At 53.5% G+C, this 27,650-nt stretch overlaps 1 protein-coding gene and 1 pseudogene across 1 annotated transcript; both read left to right on the top strand.

Moving 5' to 3' along the window:
- Nucleotides 1-1,273: 1,273 nt before the first annotated feature.
- SEPTIN12 (septin 12) lies at nt 1,274-9,391 on the top strand. Its single transcript, XM_046666366.1, has 9 exons — nt 1,274-1,454; nt 3,511-3,636; nt 3,717-3,798; nt 5,302-5,439; nt 5,599-5,716; nt 5,812-5,907; nt 8,053-8,149; nt 9,051-9,102; nt 9,190-9,391. The coding sequence occupies exons 1-9, from the start codon at nt 1,292-1,294 to the stop codon at nt 9,389-9,391; spliced, it is 1,074 nt and encodes a 357-aa protein (XP_046522322.1). The 5' UTR covers nt 1,274-1,291.
- A 15,134-nt stretch (nt 9,392-24,525) lies between these two features.
- Nucleotides 24,526-27,629, top strand: LOC124241888 (zinc finger protein 500-like; annotated as a pseudogene).
- Nucleotides 27,630-27,650: the final 21 nt, after the last annotated feature.

Below are 27,650 nucleotides of genomic sequence, written 5' to 3'. Positions count from 1 at the left end.
GTGCCAGGAAACAGGTGAGAAAGAAACAACTGAGTGAGATGGACTTGGTATAAGAAACATCTTATCATTAGGGAGACATTAGGGAGGGGTGAGGACTATGGCAAACTGGAAGACACAGGGCCTATCTAAGGAGGGCAGCTCAAGTCAGCTGCAGGCTGGCCCTAGCATTGCCAGGGCTTACAGCCTCTAAGATCCCTTGGAAAGCTAGATGTTGGTGTGATCAAGAAAAGAGGCAGTGGAGGTTGTAGGCTCAGATCCCAGCCCTGCCATTTCCTCGCTCTGTGACCTTGAATGACTTGTTTGACTCTCTCTTATCTGTAAGTAGGCGTAATGACAGCACTCACTTCGTAGGGCTGTGATGATTATTGCATGAGTTAACATCCTAGGGCTCCTCGAACAATGCCATGCACAGACTAAGTACAGGGTAAATATTTGCTAAACCAATTCCTTAATTTTTCAATGCTGCCAGTTTGAAATACTATGGCACCTGCAAAGGTTGACGAAAACACAGATGTCCTGCTTTCTGGCCTTGGGTCACGGGTTTGCTTCCTGCTGCAGAGTGGTTAGGGGCCTTAGCTTGGAAGTCAGAGGGACTGGCTGAAGCCCAGCTCTGCCACTTACCAGGGAGCTGCCCTGGGCTCCTGTGGTCCTGTGTATAGTGCTAGGCCAGGGTCGTGATGAGGATGACAGAGCAGTGCTCCCGAGGGGCCTGGAGCAGCAGCTTACTTGTCTCTGCCCTCATACCCCTACTGCAGAGGGGCCCCCGGTGGGGTGACCGGAAGGGGTGCAGCTCAGATTCTTCAGTTAACTGTCACCCTCCCCCTCCCCCTCAGCACACACAAGGGGGTCTTCCAGGACAGGGCAGCTCCCCGAAGCTCCCCCAGGAACCCAGGGCCACCAGGTGCCACACGAGGCTGCTTCTCTCTCCCTCTGTCCCCCACAGGTCCGGCCCCTGGGCTTGGCCAGGCCAGCATGCTCTGTGGAGGGTGTGTCTGAGCAGAGAGGCTGCCTGGGCCATGGGTGGGGGCGGGACAGGTCCCTGGGCTGGTGCACCTCAGAACAGGAGTTCAGTCTCCCCGAGAGGCAGCTCCCCCAGGCAGCTCTCCAAACCTCGTGGACCACGGGGACCTGAGGGATGGACAGACCAGGGGGTAAAGCGTGGGAGTCCCTGGAAGCAGAGTTAAGGAGTTGAGGTTCAGAAATGAGAACTCAGTGGTCCCCCTCTGCAGCCCCTGTGACACCCCTCTCCCCACTCCACCCGGATGACAGGCATCCTTGTGCCCTTGGCCCCATGGACCCCCTGAGACGGTCCCCCTCCCCCTGCACGTCGTGGCCCCCGAGCCCCAGGACCCCACCCTGCGAGATGCTTGGTCATGTTGGCATCGAGGCCGTGCTGGAGCAGCTGAAGATCAAGGCCATGAAGATGGGGTTCGAGTTCAACATCATGGTGGTGGGTGAGTGAGGGCCGGGGGGCACTCACAGGAGAACAGACCAGTGGACGTGACCCCGCGGGCCTAGACGTGTCGCCTCACTTCTCGGAGCCTCAGTCTCCCCATCTGTTAAGTGGGACTGATGGAAGTACCTCTCAGGGGGCCTGCAGTGGAAAGTCCGGGAAACACTGAGTCGTTAAAAGACAAAAGTCCCACAAAGCCAAACCAAACCCAAGCAGAGCAATAAAAGGGGAGGCCGTGGCAGGAAGCGGGACCCCCCCAGACTCAGATCCTGGTCCCAGCCCTGAACCCACCAGCGTGCGACCTTGGGCACGGTCCCTGACCCCTCTCTGCCTCAGTTTCCTCATCTGGCTTAGCACAGTTCTTGGTGTTCAGGAGGTTCTCCATGGGTCAGTGCATCTGGAATTGCATTTTTATAGATGCAAAATTAATTTTGTAGGTCAAAATTACACTTTTAACAAAATAAACTAGATACAGCAGAACATAAGTAGCAGAGTGTGTAGCACCAATTAAAGGTATTATTTGGGGCTCAGCCCTGTGGCTGAGTGGTTAAAGTTCTGCGCACTCCGCTTCGGGGACCCAGGTTCGCGGGTTCAGATCCCAGGCACAGAACTACACTGCTCATCAAGCCATCCTGTGGCAGCAACCCACATACAAAATAGAGGAAGATTGGCACAGATGTTAGCTCAGTGACAATCTTCCTCAAGCAAAAAGAGGAAGATTGGCAATGGATGTTAGCTCAGGGCCAATCTTCCTCAGCAAAAAAAAAAAAGGGGGGGGTATTATTCTACAGCATTCTACAGCAGCACTGTCCAATAGAAATACAACAGGAGCCACATAAATAATTTTAAAATTTCCCAATAGCCACCTTTAAAAAAGTAAAATGAAGGAGGCAAAATTAATTTTGATCGTCTATTTGATTTAACTCAATATATTCCAAAATACTATCATCTTGACACATAATCCGTATAAAAAATTATTTGTGAGATCTCTTACGTTCTTCTTGTCGTACCAAGTCTGCAAAATCTGGCTGGCACTTCCACCGACAGCATCTCTCAATCCAGATCCACTGTATTGCTGGTGCCAATAGCCAGAGGTGGCTCCCGTACGGGACAGTGCAGCCCTGAGGACAATTGTAGTTATAGACACAAAGGTGTGTCCTGCATTGTGATGTAGCTGTTTCCTGCTCTGGGGGCATGACCCACGGAGCTCGAGAAGCCCCCACAGCAGGGAGAAGGGACCATCTACAGCCACAGGCTGCATCAGTGAAGCTCCCCAAGGAGTGTCGAGTGAAGGAAGCCAGACACAGACATGCTGTGCGGTTCCCTAAGCTAAGGGCGGGCAGAACTCCTCTGGCTGATGGAAGTCAGGAGCGTGGCTGTCCCTGAGGGCGGGGTTCGGAGTTGCTGAGACAGGGCGTGAGTGGGCTTGTGGGGGAGCTGTGTGTTCTGTCTCTCGATCTGGTGCTGTATACACAGGTTGTTCAATGTGTAAAAATGTGTTCAACTGCCCATCAAGGAGGAATGGATAAACACCATGTGGTGTATCCATCCGATGGAATATTATTCAGCCATGAAAAAGAATGGAGTACCTATACTTCCTATAATGTGGATGAACCTTGAAAACATTACACTGAGTGAAAGAAGCCAGACATAGAAGGACAAATACTGCATGTGTCTATTTCTATGAAATGTCCAGAATAGGCAAATCCATAGAGACAGAAAGCAGAGGAGTGGTTGCCGGGGACTGGGGGTGGGAGGTATGGGGAGTGACCGCTAATGGGTACGGGGTTTCTTTTTGGGGTGATGGAAATGTTTTGGAGCCAGAGAGCACTGGTGGTTGCACAACACTGTGAATGTACTAAATGCCACTGAACTGTTCTTTTTAAATGGTTGACAGTTAATTTTTTGGTGTATGAATTTTGCCTCGATAAAAAAGGGTGTTAAGTGTCCAGATGGACACAGATGAAAGTACACACTTTTCTGCATGTGTATTATACTTAGAAAACAGTTTCCTTTTCCAAACAATTTAGTGATTGCTGTCATCTGGCTGCTCACAGGGCAGAGCGGGCTGGGCAAGTCCACCATGGTGAACACGCTGTTCAAGTCCAAGATGTGGAAGTCCACTCTGCCAGGCCTGGGGGTGCCCATGCCCCAGACCCTGCAGCTGCAGTCAGTGACCCACAGTGAGTGACCTCCCCCGACACACACACCCGCCCCTCCCCACCCGGGTCCAATCTCTGCCCACTCGGCTCTCCCTCCACAGTCATCGAAGAGAACGGCGTGAAGCTCAAGCTGACTGTGACCGACACGCCTGGCTTCGGGGACCAGATCAACAATGACAAGTGGTGGGTCCTTGGGAGCGGGGGCCCGAGCCCAAGTTGCCCCTGCCTCTGCCCCGCGGGCCTCTGGGAAACATCCCGGCCCGGGAGCGACTGGGCTGCGGCATCTCTGAGCTTCAGTTTATTCGTCTGTGTAATGGGCGTACCCAACTCTCCCTCCAAGATGGAAGGGAATCGAGTACGTGAAGGTCTCAGCTTACTGCCTGGCATGGAGTAAGCTCTCAACAAGGCTTAGGGGACAGCAGGGGTTAGAAGCCCACCGTCCAGAGTCAGGACCCCTGGGTTAGACCACTTTCTAGCTGCGTGACCTGAGACGGGTCACAGAAGCCTCGGAGCCTCAGTTTCCTACTTTGTAACTTGGGGTTACAAGTTGGGGATGTTGAGGTGGAACGAATACAGTGGTTGATAAAACACACACACACAGTCAGGACTGGCTGCATAATGTGTGGGACGCAGCGCAACGAAATTTGGGGCCCCTTGTTAAAAAATTACAAAGAATTGTGACGGCAGAGCATGCAGCTGCACGTGGGCCCTTGAGAGCACGGAGCCCGCGTGACTGCTCCGTGTGCGCTCCTGTGAGCCCAGCCCCGCGCACAATGGTCCGTGGGCACATGCTACGTGCAAGCTCTGTTCTAGACCCGGGGATACAGCAGTGAACAAAACCGAGGGACATCCTTGTCCCCATGGAATTTACGTTGTCACAGGGGTGAGGGATAGACAAGGAACAAAATAAATCAGTTGTACGGAGGGTCAGCCTATACGCTGTCACCCAAACAGGCCATTTCTGAGAGTGACGGGTACGGAGCGGTAGGGGGTTACAATTTTAAGAATGATCAAGAAAGACCTCCTGGAGAAGGTGGCATTTGGGCACGGACTTCCAGGAGATGAGAGAACAAGCTATGTGGGGGATGAGTGTTCAAGGCAGAGGGCAGCATGTGCAAAGGCCCTGAGGTGGGATGGGCTGGTGTGGCTGGAGGGTCATGAGCGACAGGGAGAGGGGAGGTGGGGGCAGGTGGGAAGCAGCCAGGGGAAGGTGCAGGGGCTGTGGGGCAAGGCAAGGCCGCTGCAGGCTCAGGAGAGAGGGGCATGCTCTGCTCCTGCCTTCACGAGCATCTTCTCGTCTGCTGTGTTGACAATAGCCTGGCGGGGTGGGGACCCAGAGAGAGGAGTCAGGAGACCCCTCCACCAACCGGGCGAGGGTCCTGGGTGGTTTGAACCAGGCGGTGGCAATTTCTCTCATTTAATGTCCCCGCTCCCCTACAAAGCAGGTGTTCTGTTGTCCCCATTTTCAGATGAGGAAGCTGAGGCCTCGGCTCGAGGGGCGTCTCTCTGATGATGCAGGGGAGTGGGGGACGGGTACTCGGGTGACCCAGCGCCTCAGGTTGTGCGAGACTGAAAGTCTGTGAGAACCTGGGCGGTTGGTCATCCTAAGGGGAGACCCCCAGTGCCCCCGGGGAGGTGGAGGGGGCTCCGGGGCACGGCGCTGAGGTGGGGTCGTCTCCGCGCCAGCTGGGACCCCATCCTGGGCTACATCAATGGACAGTACGAGCGGTACCTGCAGGAGGAGATCCTCATCACCCGCCAGCGCCACATCCCCGACACCCGCGTGCACTGCTGCGTGTATTTCGTGCCACCCACCGGGCACTGGTGAGGTGGCTGGGCCCTCCCAGGGAGGCCACCTGCGTGGGGCAGAGAGGAGGAGGCGGAGGGCCCCCCGGGTGGGCTGTGGGCTGGCACCCCCTCACTCATACACTCGCCGCTGCTGCTTCTGCCACCACCACTGCCATCGCTGCCCCGCCCGAGCAGCCTGCGGCCCCTGGACATTGAGTTCCTGCAGCGGCTGTGCCGGACTGTGAATGTGGTGCCAGTGATCGCCCGGGCCGACAGCCTGACCATTGAGGAGCGAGAGGCTTTCAGGCGCAGGGTGATCCGGGTGGCTGGGCAAGGCTGGGGTTGGTGGGGGTGGGGAGGGGGCAGAGTGCAGAGGGTGGGCTGAGGTCACCTGTGTGTGGTCCCCAGATCCAGCACGACCTGAGGGCTCACTGCATCGAGGTGTACCCGCAGAAGTGCTTTGACGAGGACATCAATGACAGGATCCTCAACAGCAAGATCCGGGTAGGAGGCCGTGGGGGCAGGGAGGCTGGCAGGACTGAGGCTGGGTGACTTTCTTTCCACTCACCCTTTCCGTCTGAAGATCTGTCTCTCTCTACAACTCGGGGAAAGTTCATCTATTTCTGGCAAGTGTGAATCTCCATTCACCCACAAACTCAAGGTTTGCAAAGATATATCTGACAAGAGACATGAATATATAAAAAATATATATATATTCAAAAGACCTGAATATATAAAGAACTCTTACAAATCAGCAATAAGACAAACAGCCAATTTAAAAATGAGCAAAGGATTTGAATAGACATTTCCCCAAAGAAGTTATACAAATGGCCAATAAGCACATGAAAAGATGTTCAACATCGTCAGTCATAAGGACCACGAGATATTACTTCACACCCACGAGGATGGCTGTCATCAAAACGACAGACGACAACAAGGGTAGTTACCCAGAATTAGACTATGGATGTGATCGCACCATCTTGTGAATATAATACTAAAACCACTGAACGTACTGTACCTCTCAAAGTGCAAATTTTATGGATTGTTAATTATATCTCAGTAAAACTGTCACAAAAAAAGAAAGAAAGAGGGGCTGGCCCCGTGTCATAGTGGTTAAGTTCACGTGCTCTGCTTTGGTGGCCCAGGGTTCACTGGTTTGGATCCCGGGTGTGGACATACACACTGCTCATCAACCCATGCTGTGGCAGCGTCCCACATACAAAATAGAGGAAGACTGGCACAAATGTTAGCTCAGTGACAACCTTCCTCAAGCAAAAAGAGGAAGATTGGCAATAGATGTTAGCTAAGAGCCAATCTTCCTCACCAAAAAAAAAAAGAAAGAAAAAAGAGGGAAGTAGCTCATATCTTCATGTTCCTCGAATCAACTGAATTCCAACTCTAAGCCCCGATCTTGCTGTCCTTGTGGTGGATTCAATGTCAGTTCGTCTGGATCCTGCAAACGACCTGGGTGAGGCCTAGGATTCATCATTCATAGACACCAGGCCTCAACCCCTTCCCCCAGAGACCCTGCTAGCCTAACAGTGCATTTGCTTGGATTAGAAAAAGGCAGCAGCTTCCTTCACAGGCAGGAGCCTGCACCTAATTTCAGTCGTACACAGCCTCATGGCCAGCTGCCTTTGTGCAGTGCACAAACCACACATCTGTACATGGAGGCCGTGCTTCCCATCTGGCACCCAATTTCTCTACACATTCTCTCTCTCCCTTCCCCACTGGAGCAATGAACAGGATTTCTTGTGAAAGATTCAGAGAGCCGTGATCTTTGCCAGCTTCTGCTTTCTGTCCTGAGATGGGCACAGACAGCAGCCTGGCCACAGCTGGAACAGAGCTGGAAGAGATACAAGGAGAACATACTCAAATTAACGTCTCAGTAAATCATCCAGACACATAACATTTGTCGAGGATTTACTGCAGACTGGCACAGAATAAGCGTGTAACAGATAGTTACTATTATCAGCCCCAGTTTACTCCCTGTCACAGGTTAACTCTTAGAAACAAAAACAAACCCAGATACAGCACTTCCGAGTTTAAGAGTTTGAGTCTCTACTCCCAGCCTCCCAGCCACGAACAAGTAAACAACTGGAATTTCTAAGAGGGCTGAGCAAACGGTTTTGTGAAGGGTCAGATGACGGTGAATATTTTAGACTTTGTGGGCCAAGCGGTCTCCCCCGGGGTAGCGTAAACGAGAGTCGATGGGTGGGCCGGGCCGTGCACCCACAAACCTCACATGGGAAGACCAGAGCCATGGTTTGTCACCCCCTGGTTGAGAAAGTTGTCCCTTTTAAGCCTCATAATGGCTGAAGGCGATGGCTGCTCCCGTTTCACAGGTAGGACATTTGACATCAGCAGAATCGTGTTATCAACGTGGCTACGAGTCCCGACACAGTTTCCGAGGGTGACTCCGCCAAGCACGTTCACAAGGCCCACGTCGGTCCTGTGGGGACTTCCACTCTACAGATGAGGAAACTGAGGCCCGGGGTAGACTTTGTGTCTTCTGACTCGTTAGCTGTCTGCGCCCCTTCTACCACTTTCTCTCCCCACAAAGGGCAGCGCCCCCGCTTCCTAGCTCGACGTCTTCTCTCCCCACCTCCCCAGTGGGGCCAACCCTCCCGTCTCGCCCCCTGCCCGCAGGACCGGATACCCTTCGCGGTGGTCGGGGCCGACCAAGAGCACCTGGTGAACGGGAGGTGTGTCCTGGGCCGGAAGACGAAGTGGGGCATCATTGAAGGTCAGTGCGGGGACTCTGGGCAGGACGTGGGTGAGAAAGGGTTGAAAACCAGGGCACGCCCTACTGCCTTTGGCATCCTTAGCACCCCGCGCAGGGCCCATGTGGTTAAGCCCCAGCGAGGAAACAGACAGACCAGGGATCAAATCCCTCTGTGCAGCTGGGAGGCCTCGGGCAAGGCACCTCGTCGCTGGGCCTCAGTTTCCTCCCAGTAAAATGGGCATCATGGTAACATCAGCCTCATAGGGTGCTGGAGAGCAGAGCTACTGCTTTGCACAAGGCCTGGCACCTGGGAGGCGCCCTATTTGCTCGCCAGAATTCACTGTGGACCTACTATGTGCCGGGCATACTATGTGCTGTTCCTGAGAGGATGTAGAGAAAGCAGGGCTGACAAGGTCCCTGTCTCCATAGAGCTGATGAGACGATGATGGGTGGGGGCAGCACCAAGGAGGAAATCTGTGGGTGACAGAGGGAGCTGCCTGAGGGAGCAGAGGAAGGCCCTGCTGGGGGGGGAGACGGGAGGGTGAAAAAGGAGCAGCCAGGCCTGAGTCCCTGATTTATCAAGATAATTATTAGAAGTCGAATATAATATACGTGATATAGGGTGTCATATACATAATATAATAGAGTCATTATTGAGGGGATAACAATAAATGATCAGTGGATTCATTGACTCAGCAGCTGTTCGTATGAGCCACCTGTGCCAGGTGCTGGGGACACAGTAACGATGAATGAATGAATGAATGAATGAATGAACGGGAGGTGGGATATGACAGTGAGAAATGTGGAGAGAGGGCGGCGGTGGGCCTCCAGGTGGCGTGCAGCATACAGTGAGCGCCTACTTAGTGCTCACCGAGGGCCGGCCAGGCGCCCCAGAGCCCGCGCTCAATGTCCTGTTTTGCAGTGGAGAACATGGCGCACTGTGAGTTTCCCCTCCTGAGAGACCTGCTCATCCGGTGAGGATGTGGGGAGCCTGGGGGCATGCTGCGGGGACCCAGGTGACGCTGTGGCCGGCCCCGGCTGACCTGCCGCCCCTCTCCCAGCTCCCACCTCCAAGACCTGAAGGACATCACCCACAACGTCCACTACGAGAACTACCGCGTCTTCAGGCTCAACCAGAGCCACGCGCTGCCCTGCGGGCCTGGCTGGGTGAACCTGGCCCCGGCCCCCACCGATCTCACGGCCACCCCCGGGCCCTGGAAGGTCCGCTGGCAGGCCCACGACAGTTCTGACGAGGAGTGCTGAGCACTGGTGAACTCCGGGCCCAAGGGGCTCCCTGAGTCCTCGGAGGCCCCCCAACACCCATCTGTGTACTAGAGCGTGTATTAAAGGTGGACATTGCTTTTTATGAAAGGGTGTGCTTTGAAAACAAAAGGTGTTTTGTAAATGACTTCTTTGAGCTATCCTCAAATAAAAGTATGGTTCTTCTTTCTTTTTTTTTTTGAGGAAGATTAGCCCTGAGCTAACTGCTGCCGCCAATCCTCCTCTTTTTGCTGAGGAAGACTGGCCCTGAGCTAACATCCGCACCCATCTTCCTCCACTTTATATGTGGGACGCCTGCCACAGCATGGCGTGCCAAGCGGTGCCATGTCTGCACCTGGCGAACCCAGTGCCACCGAAGTGGAACGTGCAAACTTAACTGCTTCGCCAGCAGGCTGGCCCCAGTATGGTTCTTTTTTAAGTAACAGCGTGAGACCCCAGGCCCCCAGGAGTCTTGAAGGCCTGGGAGGCATACCTGGACAACTGGCCCCTTCTGCCCCAGAACCGGAGCCAAGCTCCAAACCAATCTCCACCGTCCGTCCTGACCCTCCCTCCTGGCATGAGGCCAGGCCCACGGCATCATAAATGGTTAAAAACGCCCCATCTCTAGCCGTCTTCTCGGCCTCCCTCTTGCCGTCCTCTTTGCTCCGCCGGGGCAGACCAGCCCGGTGAGAAGAGAACTCCAGCTCTGGAGTCTGGCCAAGCTGATGGGAAAATCCCAGCTCTGCCACTGATGAGCAATGTGACCCCAGACAAGTCACTCATTCTTCCTGGGCCTCAGCTCCCTCATCTATGAAAGGGGGACGTTAGTACCGCTGTCACAGCATTGCCATGCAGACAAGTGGAGTAGCTCGTGGAACGTGCCTGCCACAGCCTGGAGAAACGGCTCTCAGACGGCACTGATGGGAACGGGAGACAGCGTGGGTCCAGGGCAGAGGGGGTGCCTGCCTAACGTGCGAGCTCTTCCCAGTGTTGCCGAACCTCTCAGCCTCAGGTCCATGCCCCGGGAACAGCAGGCCAGTCGCCGAGACAGCGATGCTTGGAGGTGGAGAAAGGTTTATTCGAATTGGCCACAATGAGAAAGAGGGAGAATAGTTTCTCTCAGATCCATCTTAACAAAAGAAGAAAGCAGGGGGTCTTTGTCGGGCTAAGGGGCTTAGGACGTGGAGTTTCGGGGAAACAAAGGGGAAGTCCATGTTTCTTTTGCTTCAGACAAGACTTTGAGCTACTAGATGTCTTGGCACCAGCGGCAGCTGGGCTGGAGTCGTCTGGCGATCGTAACCTTGAAGACATTCTTTTTCTTCTGCCAAACAAGCTCATAAATCCTTGTCACTGAGTCACCACTCTGGTTAAACAAGAAAAGAGCACGTTAGCAAGTTTTAATGACGCGTGGGCTGCAGGGCAAGCATTTGGGGTCAGCAAATGCATCTAACTGGGGATTGAGGTTATTTATCTGGGATGCACGTGGGCACTGACTTCATCCGTAGGGAACAAGGTGGAAGGATAACCACGTTCTTATGGGATATTTAAGGTAAACTTCAGGTGTCCAGGTTCACGGGACTCTCCGAGCCCTCAGAAATAAGTGGACTTCATGGGAGCCCACACAGAGCGGGTCGAAGCTCACTTGGTTTGGGAATGAAAGGACAGGGGACTCCTGTGATCCAGGGAGCCAGCGGGGGGTGGGGGGGCACTCGAGCTCCTGGAGGGAGAGAGCACGTGGTGAGCATTTGGTAAGTGGCAATGGGGAGGAGCAGTGTTGTCCCAGCTGTATTGGGTTCTCCAGAGACGCAGAACCAATAGGACACAAGTACGTATATGGAGATTTATTAAAGGAAATGGCTCAGGCAGTTACGGAGGTGAGAAGACCCCCAATCTGCCATCTGCAAGCTGGAGACCCAGGAAAGCCAGGGATATAATTCAGTCCGAGTTCGAAGGATCGGGGGCCAGCGGTGTAAGTTCCAGCCTGAATGTGAACACCCGAGAACCAGGAGCACCAATGTCCCAGGGCAGGAGAAGACGGACGTCTCAGCTCGAGGAGAGAGAGCAAATTCGCGCTTTCTCTGCCGTTTCCTTCCATTCGAGCCCTCAGTGGACTGGATGACGCCCACTTGCAATAGAGAGAGCGGTCTTCTTTATTTAGTCTACTGAATTAAATGCTAACCTCTTTGGGAGACACCCTCACAGACACGCCCAGAAATAAAGCTTTACCAGCCACCTGGGCATCCCTCGGCCCAGTCAAGTCGACACATAAATTTAACCATCACACCTGCTAAAAGTTGCCTCCTTCATGAAGCCCTCCTTGACTTCCCCAGGCCACTGCACCCACTGTGTACGTATCACATGGTTTGTTTTCTGGCCAATCTCCCCCACTAGCCTGGGAGCTCTGTGACGGCAGACACATCAGCTTCATCGTGTACGTGACAGGTGCTCAGGACTCGGCTGTTAAATGAATGAACTCTGTAACACCTGCCCCATAGCTATTTACCCATTAAGTTCACACACCTGCTGACTCCAGCCTTGGGGAAACTCCCAGGGCCTGTGGGGACCCACGCCCTCCACCCCAACATCTCTGGGTTAGGGTGTTGCTACACAGAGGCTGAGCACACTCCCGAGGTGAAGATTAGCCCCAGACAATACAGCGATGTCTACAACATTTCAAAACATACACCCTTTGGCTCAGCAATTGCATTTCTAGGACCGGATCTCACGGATAGGTGAGGGTTTCTCAAACCTGGGTGCTATTGACATTTGGGGTCAGATCATTCTTTGCTGCAGGGGCTATTGTGTGCACTGTAGGATGTTTAGCAGCATCCCTGGGCCTCCACCCACCAGAGGCCAGTAGCACTGTCCCTCCAGCTGTGCCCATCAAAAATGTCTCTTGACTTTGCCCAATGTCCCCTGGGGGCACCATCTCCCTGGGTGAGAATGACTGATAGAAACAGCGCACCTGTCCACCAGGAGTGGACTGGAAAGTGAATCACAGGACATCCGTACTATGTGTATTAGCTTCCTGTGGCTGCTGGAACAAATTAGCAGAAACTGGGAGGTTTAACAACACACTTTTATCCTCTCACAATTCTAGAGGTGAGAAGTCAGAAATTCGTGTCCCTGGGTGAAAACCGAGGTGTCAGCAGAGTCGTGCTGCCTCTGGAGGCTGGAGGGGAGAATCCATCTCCCCACCTTCACCAGCTTCTGGAGGCCACTGGCATTCCTCGGCTCGTGGCCCCTTCCACCATCTTCCTTCTGTTGTCACATTGCCTTCTCTACTCGAGTCTCCCTCTGCCTCCCTCTTATAGGGATCCTTGTGATTACATCGGGCCACTGGCGTAATCCAGGATCATCTCCCCATCTCGAAATCCTTAATCTGCAGAGTCCCTTTTGTCACATAAGGTAATGTCTTTATAGTTCTGGAGCAGGAATTAGATATCTTTGGGGGCCATTCTTCAGCCCACCGCACCATGGAATATAACGTGGTCCTCGAAAAGAATGAAGTGGGACGAACACTGTATGATCTCACTTGTACGTGGAATCTAAAAGAGTTGAACTCATAGACACAGAGAGTAGAATGGTGGTTGCCGGGGCCTGGGGGAGGAGGAATTGGGGAGATGTTGGCCAAAGGGCACCGACTTCCAGTTATCGGATGAGTAAGTTCTGCCGCTGTAATGTACAGCGTGGACTATAGTTAACAAGGCTGTATCATACGCTTGAAAGTTGCTACGGGAGTAGATCTTAAATGTTGTCACCACACACACAGAAAGACAGCTCTGTGAGGTGGAGGACGTGTTAACGAAGCTTATCGCAGTAATTGTTTCACAATATACACATATATCGAATCATCACGTTGCACAACTTCAGCTCACGCAATGTTTCGTGTCAGTTACATCTCGATAAAGCTGGAGGGAAGAGAAATTGAGGTGGTTCTACAGTCACCCGTGTGTTCCTTCTAGGAACAGATCCCCAGGGCCCACTACTACCTGCTGCAGAGGCAGCGTCAGCAGGGCACGAAACCAAGTCGCCGCCCTCAGAAGCGTGCACATGCGTGGGGCAAGATGACCATAAACAAAACAAATAAGTTTAGGCTGGCGCAGCAGTTAAGTTCTCACATTCCGCTTCTCGGTGGCCCGGGGTTCACCAGTTCGGATCCCGGGTGTGGACATGACACCACTTGTCAAGCCATGCTGTGGCAGGCGTCCCACATATAAAGCAGAGGAAGATGGGCACAGATGTTAGCTCAGGGCCAGTCTTCCTCAGCAAAAAGAGGAGGATTGGCGGCAGCAGTTAGCTCAGGGCTAATCTTCCTCAAAAAAACAAAACGAAACAAATAAGTGAAATGCTGGGCATGTTGGGTTGTGATGGGTGCTCTGGCACCAAGGAAGGCATTTAAGGGGTATAGGACTGTCTAGGGTTGAGGGGGTTTGCAATTGTAAGAAAGGGGTCGGGGGCAGGAGGCCAAGCTGAGAAGGGGACTTTGAGTAAAGAGGAGAAAGGGTAAAGGCTAAAGCATGGGGAATATCTGGGGGCAGAACATTTCAGGCAGAGGGAAAAGAGGGCACTGTGAGTGCAAAGGCCCTGGGGCTGGAGTGTGCTGGATGTGTTCAAGGAAGAGCAAGGAGGCCTGTGTGTCTGGAGCAGCACAAACCAGGGGAAAAAGTAGGGGGAAATGAGGACAGAGAGGTGGGGAAGGGCAGGAATTCAAGTTCCCTGTCATGACTCTATTTGTACAGTTTTGTACAGATGATCGTTGAAGAACATCGATGAGAGGAAAACAAGGAGTAATAGAGTATATAGTGGATGGCAGCACATGGGCATAAATATCTCCGGAAACATCCTGAAGACACTGGGACACATGGCTGCTCCCAGGGAGGGTACGTGCATTGGGGGTCCAGAGTGAGGACACTTCTTTTCACACTGTCTCCTCCAGTATCATGTGAATGGCTTGTTAACCAGGTGCATGTATCACCTATTCGGAAAACATTAATACATTTAAAATATTAGCCCTTGGCCCTGCCCTGAATGTTAGGATCTCCTCGGACCAGGGTCATCAGTGGGGACTGATGGCCCCACTCCCCCTCCTCCTTCCTGATCCCCCGCTGTGGCCCTCCCCCCAGCTGACACCTCCCCCAGGCTACAGTGACCGCTCACTGCACTCCCACCACCACCCACTCTTGTTCGCTAGGGCCACCTTTTTGGTGGAGAGTGGGGTATTGCAGGGAGTGTTGGTCCCGCTCTCTGCTGATGACTTAACCTCTGGTTCTGGAAGCTCTTGCCACACCCTGGTGACTCTGCAGCTCATGCTTGGCACAGACTGTCAGCTGTGACCTGGATAAGGGCCGTGCACAGTTTCTTCGGCATTTCCCGACCTACACCAGCTGGGCGAGGACGAAGGCCTCGTCTGACACATCTTGGGATTCCCCAAGCCCAGCTAGCGTGGGTTCCAAGTCCAGCTCTGCCCCTTTTTAACAGCAGGACCTGAGACAAGCCACCGGCCATCTCGGAACCCATTTCCTCATGTGTGAGATGGGGACGGCAGCGCCATCCCAATACCTCCGAGTTGTTGGAGACAAACCTGCTCACAGACGCCCAGGTCCCGGAAGGAAGAGCTTTTCTGATTGTTTCGTTTTGTGGGTGGGGGGTTTGCACTGTTCAGGACACTAGGCAGGTTCATGTCGTAATGGCACAGTCATAATATTAAATAACAGCAGGGAGCGTTTTTTAAGATGAGGCTTCACAAAATCAAATCCCGTGTGCCTGGTACAATAAACCATCCACCAGATGACACGGACAAGGATGTTCCTAGCAGCTGTATTCATGAGAGCCAACACTGGAAACTGCAAATGTTGAGCATTTTGGACAGGGGGAGTGGATCAATTGTCGTATCGTCATACAATGGAAAGTTCTTTGGCAATAAAAAGGAACCAACGACCGAAACAAGCAACAGTATGGAGGAATCTCAGACATAATGATGAGGGAAAGCTGCCAGACAGCAGAGGAAACAGACCATGTGGGCGCCATTTATAGAGTTCAAGAAGAGAAAAAAAATCAGTCTAACGGGATAGAAATCAGATCAGCGGTTTCGGGCAAGGGCTGGGGGTATTGACTTGGGTGGGGGGGAGGCACCAGGGAGCCTTTGAAAGTATTAAAAATGACCTATATCTTGATCTGGGTGGAGGTTATAGAGGCGTAGAGATTTGTACAATTCTTTGAGCCATACACTTAAGATTTGTGCACTTTACTGCAGATATGTTATACGTCATCAAAATTTTTTAAAGACAGAGCAATTTAAGCAAATTCAAATAGAAATGGTATACAGCCAATAAGGCCTGCTTAAAAATTAACAGTGCATTTATTTTAAATTACTGATGAAAACATTCACTAGGTTTCAATACTTCGAGAATGTAAATTTGCAATAATGGCTATTTTGTTGTTTTTGTTTAAAAAGCCCAGGAAGGGGCCAGCCCGGTGGCGCAGCGGTTAAGTTCGAATGTTCTGCTTCTCAGCGGCCCAGGGTTCGCTGGTTCGGATCCCGGGTGCGGACATGCCACCACTTGGCAAAGCCATGCTGTGGCAGGCATCCCACATATAAAGCAGAGGAAGATGGGCACGGATGTTAGCTCAGGGCCAGTCTTCCTCAGCAAAAAGAGGAGGACTGGCAGCAGATGTTAGCTCAGGGCTAATTTTCCTCAAAAAAAAAAAAAAAAGCACATGAAAACTTGCAGTTAATGTCCCCTGCCCCCACCACATCTCTGTCCAATCTCTGCCCCCTGACATGGGAAATCATCATTCTGAATTTGGTGTTTATCCAAATCCTAGGCATTTCTTTACCCTTTTAGTACATATGTATATATCCCGAAGTCATATGTAGTATTGTTTTGCATGTTTTTATAATTTATAGAAATGCTATCATACTGCCACGTACTTTTTTGCTCAACATCCATCTCTGAAATTTATTCATCATTCTGTTGATTGACATTTAGATTGTAACGGCAAAACCCAAAAACAAAAAACACTGCTCTGAACATAAAGGTAGTCTTTATTATTTACAAAATTAGCAGATATTAAGGCTTTTTGTGTGTCGGGCAGTCTGTTTTGCCTGTTTCCATTACAATGGCGCCTATCTCAGGAGATTTATCATCTTCATGCTACTAATAAGTCATTCTTGCCGTCTCCCTCCTTCACCCCAACCCACTCAACCACAGGGCCCTGCTGATTTGGCTTCAGGAATCTGGGTCAAATCTGTCCCTCAGCGGCCACCACCATCCCTAGTATGACCTCAACACTGGACCCCTCCAGCTGGGCTCACGGCTCCCCTCCGGTCTCCCTGAGATCTGTGCTCTACAATGCTTCCTATCCCACCAGGACACTCTCCTGGTTTCCTGTTGCTCTGAGGATAACATCCCCAATCCTCACCCAGCCTCCTCGGCCCTCCTGCACGGTCTCACCTCTCCAGCCTCGTCTCCCAACCTTCACACCTGCACCCGGGCCACGCTGGTCACCTGTCTCTCAAACGCACCCCATCTCTCAGCACGTACACACCTGCCGTTCCTTCTGGTGGAACCCTCGCCCCATTTCTCCAGGTTAACTCTAAGCTGCCTTCACTCCTCTGCTAACCGTCACCTCCATCCTAAAGGGGTCAGGTGCCCTCTTCTATGCCCCTTGGTCAGCATTGACCAAACATGTGACTACAGTATTTGTGCAATTATTTTGTTCCACTGTATGCCTCTCTTGGTAGCATGTAAGCGCCATGAAAGCAAGCACCTGCTCACCACTGCGATTACCCCAGCGCCTAGCAGAGCCGGCAGATGGGAGGACTCAATATGCCGCTTTTTAAAAAATATCCATGAATCGATTAACGGTTTTGAAGGAAAGTCCCCCCATTCACAAATGTGCAAACTGAGGCTCAGCGTGCGCAAGAGAGTGGCCCGCAGGCTCGGTGACAAGGACGCGGCGGTCCTGAGGCCGAAGTCCCTCTCACAGCCGCCCTGCAGGGAGATCCCGGAGGCAGCCCCGCGCGCCCGGCACCCTGGAGCCCCCAGGCACCTGCCACCTGGGCGCGGCGCGGGGCACTCTGGGAAATGTAGTCCGGCCCGCTTCTCGGGCGCGGCGCCCGCGACTTCCGCTTTTGGCTGCGTCCCGAAGCTTTGGGAGAAAGGTGCGAGGCGGCGGGGGATGCGGGAGGGGTCTACTCTAGGCCTGGCACTGAGGCTCTTTCCCGGCCCCTCCCGGCAGTGGGGTCCCGGGACACTCGGCAGGGCGAGTTCCACCAAAGAGGACAAGGGGAGAGGATGCCTGGGTTACTGTTGCGGGCGGGAGGGCATTAACCTGGCACTTAGGAGCGGGGGTTCTGGAATCGAGGATGTGGGTTCCAGTCTCCTTTCTGTCACTTCCTCACTATATGACCCTGCCTACATTCAGTACCTAAGACTCTCGGGGCTTCACGGTTTTTTACCAGTAAAGTTGAGATAATCGCAGTACCAATACTATTACAAAATTAGGAACAAACAGAGTGCAAATGTGTATTGCCCAGTGCTCAGGAATTGACGGCAGTTATTATTATTTTAAGGGAGTTGCCGGGGACCTGGGAGGCCTTCTGTGCTAGGCAGAGGATGGGCAACGGCACTTGGCGTCTCTCTTGCAGTCTTTTCTTGGACAACTTCTGCCTGTAGGAACGAGAACCCCCTAGGGCACTTCCTGATCAGGGCAGCCCTCTGTCTGTCAGGGTGGGGAGCTCCCACACCCTGGAAGGGGTGCCAAAGGTTCTCTTCTTGACCGGACTCTGCTCGGGCTCCTCTGAACTCTTCTCAACTAGGCTGTAACTTTAGGCTTCCGTGTCCAGCTCTGCATTGTCCAACTTTAGTAAGAACCTTGCAAAGTCAGTTTAGCCAGAACCCCCTGCTCTCTCTGTCTATTAGGTTCCTCATGCTCCCGCATCCTCCAGGGGATGTCTGATCCCCCCTGGCCTGCCTTCAGCAAGAATCCTACTAGGTGGCTTTAGCCAGCATCTCTTCTTACACCTGAGGTTTGCTCTTACTCATTTTCCATCCACACCCCACCACCGCCCTGCTCCTTGGCTATAACTTCCGACTTTTCCTCCTTATATTCAGAGTGGATCTTGATCTCTCTCCTCCACTGCAAAACCCCAGCGCAGGGGTCCCCACACCCATCTCTACGGTCCTGGACAAAGTCTTCCTTACTATTCTTTAACAAGCGGCATGAACAATTCTTTCTTTAGCAGTGGTTGAGAAAGAAGTCCACTGCTCAAGTGTACCTCTCGCACTTTCTCTCTCTGTCCCTGTCTCTCTCACAGGCTGGCTCTCCTCTGCATGGTTGGCTTCAGCCCACAGCAGATTTTGGGGAGGACGCTGGATATTTTACCTCTGACTATTTCTTCTCCCTTAGCTGTGGCCTCCTGTCCTTTTAAGAAAGCCTATGAAAAAAGTATTGAAGCCACAGAGAAGCTGGCTTCCCTTCTTCAGGTGGGGCCAGGTGAATGGATGGTCCTTTGTCTAAATATTCTCCACCTAAAAGAGCAACTGCCCCACTCTCCGCTCACCCTGCTGTATTTTTCTTCATGGCACTGTCGCCACCTGCATCATTTTATATGTCTGTGTACATCCTTGTTTGTGTGTGCCAGGCACAGCCCAGAAACGTGTTGATATGTTTTGTTTATCTCACACAGGATTTAAAACCCTTTTGCATCCACTTTGAAAAGTAGGATTTTTCGCCTAACCACCAAGATATCCGGTTTCTGGGGAACAGTCAGCCTGGCTGGCGGTGTGGGGCTGGCATCCCCCACTCTGCCTGCATCCCTGAGCCTGAGGCCTTGCATCAGCAGCCATCAGTCCTCAAGCCGGCACTGCTATGCTTCTTGTAGTGGAGAGAAGTTCTCCACTCTCGTGTCACTCTCATACACGGTAATGAAAAGAAAGACCAAGAGGGACACGTGTTTTAAGAGAAATGAGAGAAAGCACGTGTCTTTGCGGAAAGCAAGAATACTCCAGAATGTTTTGTGTGCAAACTGCGTCTGCATCAAAAAACCTTCCTCCCTGGCTCTTGTGGGTGTTTGAGCCGGTGACCCCAGGTCTGGAGTGGGTGGTGATCTGAGGAGAACCTTGGGCCGTTCAAGGGACTGGTGGTGTTTGTGGGTCTGGCTGTGTGCTGTGGACTGAACTGCGTAGCCCCATAGTCACGTTGAAGCCCCAACCCCCACTGTGACCGTATCTGGAGAGAGGGTCTGTCGGAGGTAATTAAGGCTAAATGAGGTGATGAAGGTGGGGCCCTGACCCGACAGGGCAGTGGCCTTACCAGGAAGGGGAGGAGAGAGATCACGCCCTCCTTCCACTGGATGAGGACACAGAAGGTGACCGTCTTCGAGCCAGGAAGAGAGCTCTCACCAGGAGGAACCGAGTATGCCAGCACCTTGATCTTGGACTTCAGCCTCCAGAAGTGTGAGAAATAAGTGTCTGTCGGTTAAGCCCCCAGTCTGTGGCATTTTGTTAGGCAGCCCGAGCTGACTAAGACCCTGGGTGTTTTTCCCAAGAGGAATGTGTGAATCTTCACCCGATTCTGAGCAATGTCTGGGCCGACTGCAAGCAGGAGAGTTTAGCACACGTCATCCCCACAGGTAAGGATTTCCCAGCATGCCTGTGGTTCTTGGCCGCCCCCCCCCCGCCACCGGTCCTCCACAATTCAGCCTTTCTCCGGAGACCTTCCTCCTGGAGGCAGCTCTCTGCCTCCAAGAAATCCACTGTCTGTTTTGCAAGGCAGTCTTTATCCATCAGCTTCTCCTTTGGCTTCTTGGCCGCAGGGAAAAGACAGATCAAGTTTCAAATGCTGGGTGGCTCAAGGTGTAAACAGCAGCATCTCCTGCCTCCCTGTGAATTATGTTTCCTCTCATGAACCAAAACACAGCCGGTCTCCAAGGAGAGATTGCACAGCCCCACACAGCAAGGGAGGGCTCTCATCCCTCAGCCCTTCCGTTCACAAAAATGACAGCAGGACAGCTACTGTTTACTGAGCGCCTCTGTGTTTCACCCTCGAGTGAAGTATTTTAATGTACTGTACCCCCTAAGCCTGGGGAGTATCCCCTGGGCCGTAGGTACTGTTTATCCCCACTTACGTTATGGTCAGAATCAAGTCTTTGATGAGGTCAGACCCCAGAGTTCAGTGTCTGAAGAACAAATTCCCTCCCTTCAGTCATTCAGCAGATACTTACCATGTGCCAAGCAGGTCTGCCTGCGGGGTCTGGAAAACCAGAGGAGAATCTCACAGGAGAATCTTGGGACGGGACCAGTCTTCCGAGAACCGGCTCGGACGTCCACTCCGAGGCAGGGCTCCGATGACCTGGCAGGGGTTCGCAGGTGCCTTCATGGGAGTGGCCAGGGCAGCAGGCTCTGGGGCGGGCCTGCCTGAGTTTGTCTTGGCTCTTCCAGTTTCCTAGCTGTGTGGCCTTGGGCGGGGCTCTGCCCCTCTCTGAGGCTCAGTTTACTCATCCAAGACCTGGGTCGTAACGATAACTAGATGAGAGAGACATTGTGAGGATTTAAGTAGCGCAGTAAAAACACAATCTGGTGCACTTAGGAAGTGCCTAAAAACATTAGCTTTTACTATTCACTCATGGAGGCTCAGAAAAAGTGTAATAAAACACCCCTTATGTATCAGTTTGGGGACCCCTAGCTCTCTGATGACTCTCCTACATAATTTAGTCGAATCATGAAACTCTTTGACTTGTACTGAATTGTTGGTTCTTGGTCGTTTGGACGTTGGGAATCGGCTACCAAAGATGACTCAAATTTGTGGCGTGCTTGATTGCAGACCAATTTTTCCCAGCTGTAATTAAACAGTAAGAGCAAATGTGGGCTGGATCTCCGCCTAGGATGTGCTGAGAGAACTACCATCAGTCTGAAGACGCCCTTCCCCTTTATCTTCAGTTATTTGCAAACTTCTATGAGTGTGAGGCTGGCATTTTAACTCAAGCTGTTGTGTTGACCCCATAAACACTATGAAAACAAGCTACATGGATAAGGATAAACATAAGTAGTGATATGTGTGTATAACTATAAATACTTTTCATTCAGACTATAAACAATGCGTGGGGCCTTAATGGATCTGCGGACCTCTTCCTGGCACACCAGGACCCCAGGGACCCAAGATCCACAAATTGAGACCCGCAGACTTCACCCCAGTGTGGTCGCAAGTCAGGAAGCTAGCGCTGATGTTTATGGAGCATCTGTTACATGCTGAACCTTGTCACAGGCGCTTTACAAACATAATCTCATCCAGTCGCGTCTGTCAGCTTTCCGATGTTGGAGCTGTGACCGTCCCCATTTTGCGGGATGAGGAGAGTGAGACTTACCCAGTTAATAAGCGGTGGAGCGAAGATTTGGAACGCTGGTTTGGGTGCCTGTCGATGGAGGCCCAAATTCATCCTGGTTTACCTTTGTTAAGGACTGCACGTTTGTGTCCTGCCCAAATAGAGTTAAGACCGAAACCCTGGGCAAAGTAGAAACTTGCTCTTTAAATCCCTGCTGTTTGTAGCCACTGAGAACTTCCTGGACAGGAGAGGGCCAGAACTACAGTAGCCAGGCCTCGGTCACTACGTAGACTTGCTAACCTCTATACGTCAGGCTCCACGGAGAGGATGCCGGGGCCTCTCAGCTATCCAGGAGGCCGTTAGGAACGGGAAGGTGTGGGGCAGCAGCTTTGGAAATGCTGGTGTCCCCACCCCTGTCTGTCCTCTAGACGGAGCCCAGTGTGTCCTGCAGCCAGATCGTGTCGTCCAGTCCTACAGAATCTGCTGATTTCCCCCAGATTCTCCATCGATTTTTCCTCTTCCCCTCCCTTCTCCTCTCCTACTTTTGTCTGTTCTCCCTTCTTCCTCCCCTGCTTCACAGCCCTCTGTGACTTCTTCAAATTATCCCTTTCCACACCCTCCTCCTGAAGCAAACGGGGTGGCAGGCCTCTTGTGCTGGACTTGAGCACAGCCCTCCAAGCAGCTCCGCACCTTGGTCTCGGCTTACTCCAAGATGCTGGCCAGCAGCCATGTTGTAAGGAGAAACTGAGGCATACATGGTCCTGCCTTTCTTCAGCTCTCCCGCAAGGCTGTGGGGTCCTGGGCATGTGCCCTTAAAGATGCCTCCCTCCCCGCGAGGGGCGGTCTCCAGCAATTGGTGGTGCGCAGCCCAGTGTCTTGCTCTGCCTGGTGTGCTCACATAAAAACTGGCTATTGGATGGAGGGAAAAAATGAAATGTGAGAGAGAATGGAGTGTGGGAGTGGAAGAAAAGAAAGAAGCCAGGGGCAGGGTGGGGTAAAGCGCTAGGTCTGGGGATGCCAGAGCTGAAGGACTCAGGAGTGACCATGTTTATGGGGCACATAACTCTCACCGTGACCATTTACCCGCTTACCCACCAGGCACCCAACCCTCCCTCAGGCTCCACTAAGACCCTAGGGAGGGTCTGTCTAGTTCACTTCCTCTTCAGGGTGCCTGCTTGGCTCAAAGCAGAGCCCAATATTCGTTGATTAAATTAACAAACAGTGAAGGACTTGATAACCAAGATGCCCCAAGCAAGTAACTTTTTGGTCTTCATTTCCTAGTCTCTAAAATTAAGGGGTTGGACTAGGACAAACGCCTGGCTTCCGACTTTGCCCCGTTACAAGGTGTGTGTGACCTTGGGTAGATCACTAAACCTCTCTGTGCCTGGTTTCCTTATCTATAAAATAGGGATAATAGTGCCTACCTCCCAGTGTTGTTTCAAAGATGAACTGAGTTAATAACTGCAAAGCGCCTAGACCAGAGCCTGGCACATTCAAAGCACTATGTAAGTAAAAAAGTAAATTTCCAAGGTCCCCTCCACCTTGCACTTTCTCAGGCCAGGGGATGGCAGATGGAAGAGAACTGGGGAGAACGGACCAGAAGCTGCGGAACCTACAGGCGCTCGCGCATGCTCACGGAAGGTGCGAAGACTACGTTACCCACAATGCCTCCCGCGGGCCCACCTTCGCGGCCAGGTTCCCACGCTCTAACAGCGATTCAGCCAGGGGTTTGAGGACCACGTTGCCCAAGATGCATCTCGCGGGCCGGCCCAGTGGCTTCGTTCCTACGCCTGACAGTCAGCGCAACCCGCGGTGCGAGGACTACGTTACCCACAATGCCTCTCATAGACCCGCCTCTGCGGACTCGTTCTCTTTCTTGACAGCCGGCTCGGCCAATGGCGCAAGGGCGGGGGCGGCCGCGTTCGCAAGCCCGACAGCGGGCTCGGTCAGCGGCTTGCGTCCAGCAGCTTAGGGTCAGCTGTCTGCGGACCGGCTTCCGGGACCAGGCAGCCCGCTGAGCCGCCTGCCCCCGCGGTCCGGCTCCCGGCCCGGCCCGCCGGCCCGGACGCGCCCAGAGCCCCCCACGGCTGCAGCGCTGCCCTGATGTGGACGTGGGCGCGGGGGCCCGGCTCCAGCTTCCATCCCGGGGCCGCGACAGAGCCCGGGTCGTGCTCGGCCCCGGCCTCCGCTCACTCTGCACCTGACGGGGCGAGACGGGAAAGCAGCCCGGCCCGGGAGTCCCAGCCCTCCCAGAACCCTGGCGTTGGAGGGGTCCGGCTGACCATCCACCCGAGGGTGCCCGGCGGGGCCGCCGAGCGGAGCGGGGATCGGTTTGGGACCGAATCTGAGTTCTCCTGGGCAGAGTGGGCCCTGGTTCTCACCATATTTCCAAAGGGCTCCCCTCCCAAGAGGTCTAACTAATAACGACAATTCAGCGTTTCTACGGCTCTAACCGCGTTCCAGGCGCTTCGCTCAACCCTGTCCGAACATCCCCTTTAGTCTCCCAGCCGCCTGTGTGCAGGTGATATCACTACCTCTGCTTTCAGTGGAGGAACTGAGGCCCAAAGAGGTTAAGTAATCGCCCGGGAATTGGCATGGGGTTAGGAGCTAGGATGGGTTGATCGACTTTAACAGTTTCCTTTTGCTGATGAGTTGGCCCTGGGACCAGGGCAGGGGCTTGTGGATCTGATGCTTATCCAGCCCCAGGGCTGCGCCCCAAATGATTTTCTCATCTCTCCACAGAACCCTGAAAACCATCTTTCCCAGTGTCTGGCCAGAGGTATAGGGAGAGACAGATTTGACCCCCTGAGGCCAAGAAGGAACAAGGCCCATTGGGAACAATGGCGACACCCCTGGTCTCCAGCCCCTCCTTCCCTTGGGGCAGGACAAGATCTTGATCCTGAAGGTGGAAGAGGACTTCTGCTGGGAAGAGGAGCCCTCTCTGGACTGGAGACCTTCCACCAGCTTTTTCGGCTCTTCTGCTACCAGGAGGTGGCCAGATCTCTGGAGGCCCTGAGCCACCTCCGGGAGCTGCCCCTGGCCTTGGCCTGAGCTGGGCACCAAGGAGCAGATCCTGGAGCTGCTGGTGCTGGAGCAGTGGCTGACGGTGCTGCCGCGGGATATCCAGGCCCGGGTGCGGGAGCGGCCGCCAGAGAGCAGTAGGTAGGCAGCAGTCCTCATGGAAGGGCTGCAGCGGGAGCCCAGGAAACAGAGGCAGTGGGTGATGTGGGGGGCATCTTGGCCCAGAGGTGAGGAAACCGGGCCCCAAGTCCTCAGGGCCCTTCGGCTAAGGGCTGCATTTGGAAATTCCTCGGGTTCTGGAGCCACGGCCAGCCTTGGTCGTCAGGAGGACCTGGGGCTGCCTGGACACTGTGAACTGAAGAAGGCAACTGCTTCTCAGTGTTTGTCAACCTTGGCCAGTGGGTGTCCACCCGCTGATTAACCACATATAGCCCCGCTAAGCAGCCCTTTCTAAGCTGCGTGGATTGGTTTGTTAACACCATCCCAGCGTAGGCCAGACACAGGTTTTGATGGAAGGAAGCCTGGAGACCTTCCATGGCAGGGCCTTGGGAGTTGAAGAGATCCCAAAACAGGGAGGAAAGACCAGGGGCTGGTGGTTGCCCTTGTTAGAGCCCCCAGATGTTTCCAATCTTTCTAGAGCCACGCCATCCAGTATAGTAGCTGCCAGCCATGTGTGGCTTTTAAAATTTAAAACGTAATTCCTAAGTCACACATGACTAGTGGCTGCTGTACTGGACAACGCAGATATAGGACACTTCCATCATCACAGAAAGTTCTAGAAACACCGCCACTCTAGAGCCTGCTCCAACTCCTGACCAAATTTGGGGAGTGGAAGTCTCTTACAAACCCGTTGTGTTTAGATTGGATCAGTTCCTCCAGGTTAGATATTCGGCAAATGCTGACAGGTCACCTTTCTCCCTGTGGCGGTGCCACTGGCCACACGCTGCTATTCTTCTGCATCCAACAGGACAGACATATCCCCCAAACTTGACCACACTGTTGAGTGCAGTAAGCAGATCCTGCTATTGTTGAAGGTTGGGCCTGAGACCGGGGTCCTCGGTGCTGCTTTCGCATTCCCTGGGCCATCTGTTGTCCCGAGTTCTGTTGCAAAGCTCAGTAAACTCTGAGACCCAAGTTCATCCGACTCACCTTCTCCGGAATTAGGAAATAGATGATCCCAGAGGGCCTGTGTATGATTTCAAGAAATGTAGCAAAGGCAGTAACGTGAGCTTCTGAAATGAGACCTGATTCGGGGCCCTTCCAGCCCAGGGTCTGTCGGGAGCAGCAAAGAAGGAAGAGTGAGTATGACAGTGACCCCAATGCAGTGTGACAGGGAGAGGCCGTGGAGGCTCCCTCAGGAGGAGAGCCGGCCTCCCTTTGTCCAGGTTGGGAGCCTGACCTCTTCCCTGCTCACGTCCCTTCTCCCTGGGAGCTGGTGGCGGGCTGCGGGGGCAGTCAGACACAATGAGGCAGCCCAGTGGGAGGCACAGCCAGGCAGAGCCCGGGAACAGGAGGGTGGCCACGAGGTGCCTGAGACAGAGGGGCTGGGGAGACTGTAGGTTTCCTCCTGACCTTCTGGGAGCTGGTGGGCAGATCTCCGTCTACATGCAGGGCCCGGAGGTGCCCCCTGATGACGCACTGCCCCATGAGACAGGGGAACAGTCCTTGACATGCCAGGCGGAGGCTCAGCCAGAGGAGCTGTCCTTGGATGAAGGGGCTTGGCGCTCCAGTGAGCAGCCCTCAGCCCAGCTGAGCCACAGACCAAAGAGAGGCCCCCAGCTCTGGTCAAAGAGAGGCGAGTAGCTGCCCCCTCGAGGAAAGAGAAGCCTTGCAGGGGAGGGAGCGAAGGGAAAGGAGCGTGGCAGGAGGTCGGGGCCTGTGGGAACGTGGGATGGACGGGTTCCAGGAGGGGAGCTGAGTGTGGGTGGGGAGCAGCTGGACCTGCCATGTGCAAGGGTGGGCTGTGTGGGCTTCACCACGGCTCTGTGCTCTTTCCCAGGCCCAGTGCCTTCCCGGCGAGAGGAGATGGCAGCATTGGCCACGTCCTTCCTTTCAGCCTGGCCCCCAGTGAGCAGATGTACCAGGTCTGCAGCATCCCCATGCGTACCACGCTCTTGTTACAGTGACACTTCTCTCCCAGGTCTGGGGTTGTCAGAGGTGCTTCCCCCTGAAAAGACTCCTTTACCCCAACCTTCGCCTCCTGGGAAGCCTTGCCTTCTCTCGGATGCCACCAGAGAATTAGGTGTATCCTGGAGGATTCCGGGTCCAACGGTGAGTCAGAGCAATAGCTTCCAACCCTGCTGGGCATTAGAATCTCTTGGGACTCTGGGAGAAAATAGATTCCTCCCCCAGCCCTGGCCTGGAGCCAGAGTTTCGTTTGCTGGTTTGTTTGAACAGCTCTATTGAGATGTGGTTCATGTGCCGTACAATTCACTCCTTTAAAGTTTACAGTGCTTCGTATGTTTACAGAGCAGTGCTGTCATCACCACAGTCGACTTTAGAGCACTTTCCTCCCCTCCTCAGAAGACCCTGGACCCATCAGCGGTGCCTCCCCGTTCCCCACCCGCAGCCCCTGGGCGCCACCTGTCTGCTCTCTGTCTTGGATTTGCCTCTTCCCGACATTATTTGCTTGGGTTTTAATCTCGTTCCCCAGGTCAGTGTGGTGCTAGATTAGGGAACCACAGGCCTGGAGGCATCCTGAAACCCCCCAGTCACCCCATTGGGGTCCCAGGGCTGCCTTGAGCTGGGCATGTTAACTTGTGTCCCCGTGGAGCGTGAGCCCCAGTGGCTGAGGGCACCGTGGGTCCAGCTGCTCCGCACAGTCAATCTGTCTCCAGCCCTGAGCAGTGGGACAGCATGGTGGTGATGGGGTCTCCCGAAGAGCAGCATCCAGCCGTGTGTGAGCCGAGCCCA

This window comes from Equus quagga, chromosome 7 (assembly GCF_021613505.1).
Source record: "Equus quagga isolate Etosha38 chromosome 7, UCLA_HA_Equagga_1.0, whole genome shotgun sequence".
Lineage (NCBI taxonomy): Eukaryota > Metazoa > Chordata > Mammalia > Perissodactyla > Equidae > Equus > Equus quagga.
This window is presented reverse-complemented; position numbering and strand designations above follow the sequence as displayed.